Source organism: Phaethon aethereus, assembly GCF_964289735.1.
Source record: "Phaethon aethereus genome assembly, chromosome: 4".
Lineage (NCBI taxonomy): Eukaryota > Metazoa > Chordata > Aves > Phaethontiformes > Phaethontidae > Phaethon > Phaethon aethereus.
The window spans coordinates 72,138,692-72,150,419 of NC_138578.1; the positions used below are offsets into that span (position 1 = coordinate 72,138,692).

The 11,728-nt window shown below is 38.1% G+C and overlaps 1 protein-coding gene across 1 annotated transcript in view; it reads left to right on the top strand.

Annotated features, from left to right (window-relative positions):
- KIAA0232 overlaps positions 1–11,320 on the top strand; it is a gene marked incomplete at its 5' end in the record, with an annotated part of 51,879 nt that extends 40,559 nt beyond the window's left edge. The window contains 3 exons of the mRNA XM_081999079.1: positions 6,721–6,829; positions 8,868–8,965; positions 9,911–11,320. Of these exons, the coding sequence (XP_081855205.1) occupies positions 6,721–6,829; positions 8,868–8,965; positions 9,911–10,090 (387 nt within the window). The 3' untranslated portion in view covers positions 10,091–11,320. The remainder of the gene's footprint in view (positions 1–6,720; positions 6,830–8,867; positions 8,966–9,910) is intronic.
- Positions 11,321–11,728: the final 408 nt, after the last annotated feature.

An 11,728-nucleotide genomic window follows, 5' to 3' on the forward strand; every position in this document is an offset into this window, starting at 1 on the left:
CAGGAGAATCAAGTGGGGAAAACATTCAAGAGCATGTAGAGTCATCAACATACAAAGCAAAGGACTTCATTGTAAAAGAGTAACTTTGGGGCTGTCTGAGAAAGGATTGGTCCAGATGGTTTTTGATAGGTGCTGATCATGGCAGGTAACGAAAACACCTACAAAGACTCTGAGCTCTAACTTTCTAATTAATAAGACATTTATTTGCTGAGATTTTGAAGGATGAAAGTATCTTGCATGAGAGAGACCTTAAAAAGATGGAGTTCGCAATGACAATATAAAAATCATGAGGAAAAAACCCAAGGTGTAAACTAAGCCAATAAAATACAGATGTCCTACACCTGAAAATCCTAGAAGTAAATCAGAAACAGAAAAAATGACTGAAGGCTGTTTCTGAGAGACAGAACTAACAAGCTTGGAAAGCTATGAAAAAATAATGTCAAAAAGGTACTGTTTAGTGCAGATTTTTTTTTTGTCGTCTGAATTGTTGGTGAAAAGACAATTAAGCAAAGGAGTAGTACAGGTAAATTACACTGTTTCAGCTAGTTGTAGGAATATTCAGCTAAATATCGTGAGGAGGAGTGACTAACTTGAAAAAAGCCTAGTAGAATATTTGTTTGAGAACATGTAGAAGATGTGAAGGGAAAAGGGAAACGTGTTTGCCCTTATATATAATTTTCTGGCTTTTTCAAGAGGAAAATGGAACCTGATGTATTACCAATGACTCTCTTAAAACATTTATTTAGGAAATTTAACCAGTAAATGGCATAGATGCACAAGAAAGTGAGAAAGTTTCTACGTATTGGCTTGACAAAAAGATTGCACACTCAAAGTAACAGTCAGTGGCTTACTAGAGGACAAGGGAGATGATTAATTTTTCTGGTCTAGGGAGTAAAATAGATGTTTGTGGAAATCCTTGATGAAATCAAACTGGAAAAGTCTGCCATTACACTGGAAGACAGGATTAGAATCAAAAGGTGGGTAAGTTGGAGAGATGGTCTGAAAAATAAAGTGCAATCCAGCAGGGAGAAATACAAACTTCTAAAGAAAATAATAATCCTTTTCACAAACACAGTGTGAGGAGTGACAGGTGAGGAAATGATGTGAAACGGAAAAGCATCTTAAAGTAGATCATGAGCTGAGCATAAGTCAGCAGTGACACACTGCAGAAGACAGCATTGTGATAAATAAATAGGAAAACCCTTCTGTAAGAGGGGAAGTAATTGCTCCTCTGTAGCTGGTGCTGGAAAGCCTTCTGCTGGAGTACCGGGCTCAGCTCCCATTCCCTTGTATCAGGAAAGACGTCCTGAGGAGAGCAACACAAAGATCACTACTTTTGAAAACAGAGTGGAAGGAACTGGGGTGGTTTTATCTCAAAAAAAGAGAAATTTGAAGAGGAACCCAGGAGTTTTGCAGAAGCCGTGTTCATAGTTATAGGAGATAAGGAAAAAGCTGTGCTTGTCCTGTAGGCTCTGATAAACACAAAGGAAGTGGATGTGCTGACCTTAAATCACAGCAAGAGAAACTGAAGAAAAAGAATTCTAACCAGAAAATGAGCTTATTGTAAGGCTCAATTATTTTTAGGGAAGCAGTGGAAATACTGTCTTAAAAAGAGATTTAGCGTATAGGAATAGTGCGTTGTAGTTGATTCTGGCTTTGTGCAGGAGTAGAGACTAGATGATCTCATAGGGTCCTTTACACGTATATTTTCAGTGAAATTTGAGAATTAGGTGGCTGCCAAGTAGATTTTAAGAATGTAAACTCTAAACTCTGCTCCCTTTGTTCATCTGTGACTAGCTTCTCGAGCCAGATGTATCTTCCTTGGGTAGCTGATGAACTAAAATTAGGATCTGATCTTTTGGAATGGGACTCAATGGGTTCACTGCTGCTTTGGCTTCTAAATTATTCATGTGTTTCTTGTATCTTTCTGATAGTAAGGGGTTGCAGAGCAGGTTCAAGGAAATTTGTACTTACAGATTAATATGACTTTTACTTTCTCTGTCATTGGTTATGAAACTGTCAGTTGTAACACTTCAGATAATTTTCAGATCATAATGAGGCTTTAGTGCTTATTCTGTTCAAATTCAGCAAAACTCTTGTCACTGACTCAATCTTTGTCAGCATGCATTCTGAATATATGCTGGTGGTTTTAAATTAGTATCTAGAGCCCAAATAGTCTATCCTGAAAGGCCTATCAATTTAGATGAAAAATAATAGCTGTTTAGATGAGCAGCTGGAAAATTTAATAAAACTTTTCATAAAATTCTGGAAGTGCCCTTTTTTTCAAGACCTTCAGGCATATGGTCTTTAAAACTGTAGACCTCAGCTCTGAGAAGATGCTTTGCATAAATTTTGCTTGAAGAATAAAGTTCTGACCAATGTAACTTTTCAAACTAGCAGATGACTGATCTGCCATATGAACTTGCTGTGGACTTTTGTCTGTAACTTTAGGGAAAATCTTGTGATGGAAGCAAAGAAATCAACAGAAATTACTGCTGTCTCATACAAAATTGTTAGTTAAGGAACAGCAAAAAAACCCCATACTAATATTTCCCCCTATGGAGATTGTTGATAAAATAACATGTAAGTTGTTAAGCACATCCTGTTCCAGTTATTGGTGGAGAAAAACAGTATGTTGCGTATTCATAAATACTCTCTAAGAAATTTATTTGAGGTTGCAAAATAAAACTGTCTGTTACTTTATTCTTTCTTCTTGGCAGAAAGTAATTTTCTAATGAACTACTTGTATGAGCAATCAAGCTTTTACCTGAGGAGAAATATTTTTATACTTTTTTATATATATATAAAAAATATATATATAAACAAAAGATAAAAATATTTTGGGGGTTGGGTTTTTAATTTATCATAATGAACTTCCCTTTTAATACATCTGTATACATAAGGAGAGGAGGAAGGAACACCACCTCCCTCCAAATTTCTCCTGCCTTTTGTTCCTTGGCTTTTCCCATCCGCATATTTATCCTTTGGGTAATAAAACCTCATGTTGCAGATGCGACAGTACCAGATTTATAATTTTATTATATGAATAGGTCTCTTTTTTTTTTTTTTTTTTTCCTTGAATTCTGCTTTCATACCTCTAGACCTGGTCCTTCCCAACTTTGGGTAGTCACTGTTTCCTTACCTGCCTAAATGCCTCTTTCAAAGGTATTCCTAAAAGTTGGTTCAGTATCCTGTCATACAGAAACGACAGATAAATTTAGTTTTACATCGGCAGACCAACAGTACTGCTCAAATGTGCTGTTTATCAGGCTGCCTGCTGGTCACAGCTGAAAACTGTGGTGTTGGATACATCCCTTGCCGTAGTGAGTATGGAGCAGTTTGCACAAGCAAAAGAGTAAAATGCTCCTCCTGGGCCCAGCTCCCCAGGCTGAAGTGTGTTCACCAAAGCAGCTTGTCCTTTCCCCCAGATCCATATAATATTTCTGCTGCGTTCTGGCAATACAGCTTCATCAGCTAATGAATTATGTATTGCTGTCCATAGCAGTCTTGCGAAGAAAGCAGCAATACAGTAAAACTGCGTAGAACGGTAATCTTTCTTGGCTGCTTTATTTGTGTGAGTGGAAGAGGTGAGGAAAAATCTCATCAGCTCTAGGAAATGGCATTCACGGTGGGGGAAACAATGCTTTATTTCTGTGCTTGTTTTCCCTTTTTTTCAATTGTATCCTTAACAAAACAGCCAAATTCCATCGTGATGCTGGAGATCAAACACTCTGTTTAAAATGGTCATTATCCACTTAAGCTCACAAAATCTCTCCTTCATGTTAGCTACTTTACTCCAGCTAGATTACAGAGTCCTTTCACTGTAATTTGGTCTTTGAAGCAGCACTAGAATTTTTAGTTGAGAAAGACTAATGCTTGCTTTTATTCCTTTAGAAAGTATTCCTACTGATGTCTGCAAGGAATGGTGGTTCTTTTGTATACCAGAGGTTTCGGTTGAGATTTTGGATAAAAGACTTAAGAGGACAGCCCTGCTGTTGTGTGAAGGTTCTTGGGAAGGTTCATTTGGGAAAACAGACATGAAATGATGTTGGAAGGAACACATGTGAGATAGATGCCAATGAAAAACATATAAGTGCTGTTTAAAGTTTTGAAACTATTATTTTACTCTGTCAAACTCTTACACAAACAATAACAAACACTAAAATGATTTTTTTTTTCTGCTGTTGGCTTAACTCTCAGTAGAGGACAGATGAAAAGCAGAATTGAAGTTTTCGTTTTAGCATGTAACTGCACCTTTCTGACCCAAATCTACTGAAAATTTGTAGACAATTGTGACTGAAATCTGTCAGGATTTGAGGGGAGGAGAATCTTTCATAACTGAACATTACCGTAGTATCTGTGCTAGTCAATTCTAAAGTCCTCAAGTGATTTTACACATCCTCAACCAGGAGCTATAAGAGAAGCCTCAGTTACCATATGTCTAGCTGTAAACTAGGAAAGGAAACCCATCGGTCTTCTCGCAGACCGGCAGCAAGACTGGAAGTGCAACAGCATTGCAGCTGGTTTTGCCCTCTTGTCTTTGAGCTGTACTTAAGAATAAAGTAAAAGTCAATATGAATAGTTTCAGAGAGGAAAGACTTCCACTTGCAATTTCTAATATGAGTACACTTGAGAATAGCTATTTAAATGGGTAGTTGGGGAAATTTATTAAAACTTTCCATAAAATACTGGAAGTGCACATGAGGATGTGTTTGAGGAGGAGGTGTTGTAAATTGAAAATGCCATTTTAAATAGAAAAGGAAGGTAGAGTCATGGGGCTATTCTGCAGTTGGTATTTATTTGCTAGTTAAGGGTACTTCTTCAATTTTCAGAAATTTTCATGATGTACAATTGTAGTAAACAACTAAGCAACTGTAGGAGAAACCGGTTTTCTTCAGTGAATGTATAAAATGGACATTATCACGTGTCCCCCATCACCTCCCAAACAAAACACCAGATGGCTTTAGTGTGGGTAGCGGGTCTTTACACCCGTCCTTTTGCTTTACACGTCTGACCTTGATGCTGGCTTAGAAATAACGCACGTCATTCCACGAGGGTCAATGTTGGGGCAAGAGGGCCAGGTCTGAGCTCAGACTGAAGTCCTGCTGGGCTGCTTCTGCGTGCAGCCAGAAGACACGTCTGGCTCTCCCTAACTCTTCTGGTACCGAGGCAGTGATGGAAGGACACGGGAGCTGGGGCAGCATCACTTGAGTCACCGAGCCATCCTGAAGCAGATACGTAGGCTCCGATGGTGACTTAGCCCAGGAAGCAAGACCGCTGTAGCTTGTTATACCCTGGAGACTCAAGCTGGCTTTGGCTGTAACTCGCTGTGGTTCATCCAGCTTATCTTGGGCGCAGATATGAGTGCAGGTGTGACACCAGCGGCGTGGGAAACTTTGAAGTTAATAAAGTGTTGTGACTGTGGAGTTTAGATGCCTCTGTCTGTAGTTAGCAGCAGAATGAGGCTTCCATGATTGAATTTATTTGCAAATGCACATATTTCTTATGAAGTCCTGCTGCAAATAAATACCCTTGGGCTTTTATGGTTTAAGTTTCTCAGAACTCCCTTTTCTGGAGTTGGGGTTTGAGTTTTTGGAGAGTGGTTCCAAAAGGACTGTTCCGTGGTGTTATGAGAGGGAACAAGCATGGATAATTCCAGTATTCATTATAGCAGAATTTTGTGGGAAAAGAAGTTTAATCTGGCAGACAGCTCTGAATACAGCACAATTGAACTGCTTATTTGGTTTGAGAGGGACTTCTCTTTGTTAAGTAATAAGCCTTTATAAGTTTAGGTTCTATAGATTTGTAGCTCTACAAAAGAGGAACAAAATGAGGCTTGTTAATTTTCCATAAATCTTCTTGGGTGTACAGAGGAGGAAGCTGGATAGAAACCCAGTGTTGACGGTCATTTGTTAATGTTTTTTAGTGGCTAGTTGCACTATAATTTGCTTTTCAATCATTCTAATATCTATAGGGGATGTTAGAAGCTGGCGTCAACTTTTGAAGGTTAATGGGGTTACCACAGATGGCAGTCAGAAAACTAGGGACATGTCTGTTATGACAAGCCTTTGGTATTTTAGCCATATCCATTAATTTTACAAGGAAAGGCCCCTGGTAAATTTAAATTAGCATTAAAATGGGGGAGGGGGCAGTATTTAGGCATTTTCAGTGAGTAGACTAAGATTATTTTTACCATAAAGAGAAATTATTAATCATCCTCATAACCAGTTTTTCCTCATGTTGACACATTAATTCTCTAGTTTAATTTTATGTTATACCATTGATGGTAAGGGTACTGCTAAATCACCCTTACAGACATTAAACATAAAATTTTGCCAGTTTTTGTTTGCTTTTTTTTGTTTTGTTTTACACTGAACTATTTGTCCTGTTGACCAATTTCTTTCATTGTATTTTCATCTCTCGGGTAGCTATCTGTTCTTCCTTGTTTTGTACTTAGATTATACAGTGTAGGGCTGGAATTTTTGTTCTGGATTTGCACAACTCTCGGTAAAGTATGAGCCCCCTGCGTGGAGTTCATATCAAGTAAAAGAGTTCAGAAAATGGATGTTCTATTGTAGTTTGACAGTCCTTTCCTGTTAGTGTTAGAAATTGAGCATTGTGACCTATAAGACCTAGCAAATTGGTTATAATACTAGTTTCTTCCTTTACATGTAAGTATATTATTTATGGCATAATTAAGTGTGATTATTGTATAAACACTTTCCTATATTGAATACTAATCTGCAGAGCATGAGTGGCAGCCAGGAAAAGCAGTGCTGGTGGGAAAAGGCGCTCTATTCTCCCCTTTTTCCTGCATCACAGTGTGAAGGTAAGAAGCTTTGCCTGTTTGAACTAACTTGCTGTTGTACTGGTGTTAGAATGAAATCCTCTTTCTTATGGATTTGAACTGTTGCAGATGAATTGGAACTACCGTCTGTATTTAAAAAAAACCAAACAGTAAACTTCCACAATAAATTCTCTTACCTGAGAGAGATCTGGGATGCTTCAGTTACATTTGTAATAGACCTCTAGCATGCCTCTAAATAGTTTTTTAAATGAAAGTGCTTTTAAGATAGTCTTAACATTTATGTAAAGTTACTTAATTCTAGAGCCTGAAATTAAGTAAATAGAATATTAGTCTCTGACTCTGAAAATACTTTATTACATACCAGAATAATACTTATTAGGTAGCTAAATTTATAAGAATCTGAAAACACAGTGATTATCTTTTATGGGTTTGTGTAAATAACATGCCAGTTATCCAGCGAATGTGTGGAATTTCTCTCAAGCTGGAAAGGAGAGGCATTTGCCTCTTGGCCACTCCTTTCACAGTGACAATCTGAGAATTTTCCTGTCCCACACAGAGAGTAAGTCCAGCCTTGGTAGGCAGGCAGCTCACAAGCGGAAGCAGGTGTGCTTCCAGCACTCTCTCTTGCCTCCCAAGAATTCATAGCATCCGACAGCTGGCCCAAGCCCAGGTTTTCAGTGGACAGGCAGGAACCCAGGCGGTTTTCTTTGCCCGCATACCAATTTACCTTTTCTGGGGAGAAGGCAAGAAGCTAAATAAGAACATTTTGTATACCGAATTGACAGGCTGTCTGATGCTTTCTGTTGACCAGAGACCTGGTTCCTTAATCATCTGGAAGTGAGATTTGCCAGTAATAATTACCGAACTATGTCTGGAGTGCACCTTAAAGTGCAACCAACTAAACGGTGTTCTCTGTGCCTAAATACCCTTACTTTGGTGTTTAGGACAGTTTGAGTTACTTATCAAGAACATCTTGACTTACTTCACTCCCAACTATAGAAATGTGTTTGTGCAGTGAAAGAGAATAGATTGATGCCTACAGGACTTCGATTTGCCTCCTGGACTGGTCACAGAACCTCCCATATTGGGGGGGAAAAAAAAATCTCAGTATTTAGAAAGTAGAGATATTTAGTGTCCTTTTGTAAAGTTGCCCCCCCCCCAGTGATAACTGCAGAGGTATTACTGCTGTACTAGCAAATGCAGTGACTTGCACTCTTTTACAGAGAGTAATTCTTGAATTCCTGTGAGTGAATTGTGTCATCTTCTTGCTGACACCTGCTGGTGAAGCTGCCTAACTGCCTCAGTGTTTCACCACCTTATTTCATCAGAGGAAGACAGAATATACAGTATAAAATACTATGGAGTTTGGAACCTGCTTGATACAGTGGCAGAATTTCTGTGAAGTAAATAGGTCCAGGATTTCCTCTTTTAGACTAAGTTTAAAAAAACTAGAGCTTTATCCTCAGAGCTAATGTTATTCTTTCACAAATCTTTAGCTGTATCCTGTTTTCTGTACGTATTTCTTTTTTAAATGTACGATATTGGTATGCATGTGATCCATATATATCGATATGATATATGTAGGTATTATATATGGAAGTTTACTCTGGTAAGTAGAAACCACAGCCATTCACATAAACTTTTTTTTTTTTTTGAGGGTCAGTCAGGATCAGGCTGCTGTTGCAGGATATTTTGTAGGGTTGTAGAAAAACGAATGATCGAAAATGCCATGCAGTATCAGAACTGAAAAATGTACTGAACCATTTATAATAAAAAGTAATTCTTGCTCTTTGTATCTTACTATTTTAGATGTTTTCATTAACTAAGTAGCTTCTTTTTATTATTTTGTTATCCAGGGAAGATTTGATGAAGCCTTATTTCTTGAAGGATGTCAAACTATAAAATCCCCCACAAGCACAGCATTTATATGGCTTAGAGTGTAGATTTCAAGAATGCTTCTCTAGATGCTTTCGTTTTGGCTAAATGTAAATAACAGTGTTCTTCAATTCTCTTTTTTCTTCCTTTTTCCTCTGAAACACCCCCACAAACACAATGTAAGAGTGTTATACAAATGCCAAGGGAGAGAATGGTGTAGGAGAATTTGCAGATGTAAAGGAAATATCCAATGATGATGAACATCTTTTAGATTTTAATATGGTAAGTGTGTCACCAGTTTGGGGGAGGAGTTGTTTTGTTTACTGTATAAGCATGTGCCACCACATCTTTCCTTTCATCACAGTTTTCAGTCTGGCCTCAAATGAAATTCCTGTGAAAACCTTCAAAAGCTTTTTTTCCCTTACTTTGTGTTTTAACCTGTGTCTTGAGCATTCTTCTGAAAACTCCTTCATGTTGTACTTTGCGGAGTACCGCCCTTTGTACAGAGAGGTGTACTTCTAGGAGCTAGGCAAACTCTGTTTCTTTTGGGAAGACTTGGCTTTTGCTTGTCATGTGCGTTAAAAACATGAGTTGTCTTTTCCTCAACTTCCAATTTCAGGAAGCGTAGAGTGGGCTGATGTGCACTATGAAGGCAGAAAGGACCAGTAAACATCATGCATGCTGAGTTCTGTCCTGCTTACGAACAAAAACCTGATTTTTTGCCATAGAGAAAACCTTCATGTACACGTGCCCTTACTGATATACTTTTATAGTGACGATAGCATCTGAGTTTACATTGTGACATGCTTGCTATAGCTTTACTGATTCAGCTGAAAAGATGCTGGTTTTGCTTGAAGTTTAGTCAGATCTGTGTTGTTTTCTTGATATTTAATACTTGCTACCAGATTCTGGAGGTAACTTTTACAGTTTTTTGCTAACATGACCTGTGGTAATGACACATTCTAACAAAGTTCACTTTTGATTCTCTTGCTGTTTTGTGCAAATTGTAAGATGAAAGAATAGGAAAAAATAGTAAAGGCTCCACCTTTTGTTCCTGCTGTTCTGCAGCCCTTTCCACATTGTGGACTAAGTCAGGAAAGAGGAGGACTTTTCCTGTAATCATGACATCTCTCTTGAACAACTACAAAACTATATAACCTCCCAGCTTGGAAAAAGCAAGCATGTTTTTTGTTGTTCCCCATCAACACTGTCAGTTTAAATCCTTAGGTTTCTTCTGTTTATGAAGCAAGATGTGCAGATGATATAAACGCTGAGGCAAAACCAAATGGCTTCAGGAAGAAGATCTACTCCAGTGATAGCTCCAGCTCTGAAGACACAGCTTCAGAAGGTGGAAGTGAATGGGCTGATCCGTGTGAGGAGGAGCTTTTTTCTCGAACTCAACTATAAAAACTGCAGAGTAGAACAGATGATTTAAAAGTAACATGAGATGGAAAACTATTCTTCTTGAGGGTCTGTAGCTCTAAAACGACAACTTGAGTTTCCTCTTCAGTTAATGGATTCAGATGTGTATTTATCTTTCTCTTCTTGCTTATTTTATAGATGAGGACACAGCTGTCCTGTTGAAGATTTTTTTTTTTTTCTCCCCCCAAAAAACCCCTGTTAAATTCTTGGCTATTTGAACTAGACTAGATTGTGTTGTCAAATGAAGAATGGATGTGCATGTGCTTGTCTTAGTAGTACCACTGCTTTTTTGCATCTTAATTGCAGTTATTTTCATTCGTAACTGTAGCCCTACCACTATTACTATCTTCTTGGCATTGCAGTGTCTACAACTACTTCTGCTATTCGGAGACTTCAGCTTTCTGCACATTAGGCTTTGTTCTTTAAGAACTGGGAGATAAATACTTAACACTGTAATCTATCGGTGCCTTTCTGAATGCAGGAGAAAAGCATGAATGACTTGTCCAGTCTTCATTCAGTAAATCTCATAACTTTGAAGTAGGAACAACAGGGTTGTGCTTTAGAGACTTACAGAAACTGTGTTTTCTATCCTATGATTCCCCCCTCCCACAAACCAACACTGAGGATACAATGGTTTGTATTTTTGCTAACTGGAGAAGCCAAGGATTTTTTGTAGGTATGGAGGCAATGTGAGGTGTTTTTTTTTTTTCCCCTTTTTTTTCTTTTTTTTGTCCTTTTCAGCAACTTGCCAATGTGGGGCGGAAGTTTAAAAAGTAACACCAAAAATAATAAACCACTGGGGTGATGTGTGGATTGTTGTGAATTTTGTAACGAGTAATGAGAATGTTGTCTTGTTGCAGATGATGGCATTCATGTAACCTGCAAAAGCATCCTGTACTGAACTTGAGCCTGAGTGACTGAAACGATCTAAAACGCTCAGAGTGTTCAATGTTTTAAATGCAAAGGGTCAGTGCTTCACTTGAAAGAAATCCTGTGGCTGCTGCAGTTAGCTGCTGTTGTGGCTGTAACTTAGTAAATCTCGTAGTTCCTTTTGTGTTTCTGAGAGAATGTGTGGGGCAAGTTACGTGTGCAGTGGGTGGGGGTAGGGAAGGTGGTGACTTACAACATACATGTGTGATTGCAGTAGGATTGTTGCTTTATGTGACTTGCTTTTAAATTTTCTTTTGTTAACTTAGAAAGTCGATACATTGTCAAGTTGCATCTGTACAAGACTATCAACTCCTTGTGCTTTTAACACATTATGCAAAATGTATAAGCCAGGAGGAGCAATATTTGCAAAACTAAACATTCTAAGTTTTTACCAACTCATAGTTTAAAAAAAACAACAACTAACTAGTCTATACAATAGCAGCATGTCTATAACATCAGGAAGTGCAGAAAGTCTGATACTGACTTGAAAAGCTTAACCATTACTTTTGACAGGCAATAAACCTCATGAGAACTATAGCTGTTTGAAACGTGAGCTGAACTGCCTTTGAAATATGTTCTGTGCTAGAAAGGTTTTCTGAGTAACTGGGTTTTGTTGCCTTTATTCGACTGATAACGTAAGAATTGAAATACGTGGTCGGAAAACCATGCCATTCTTTGTGCAATGCTTCTGTT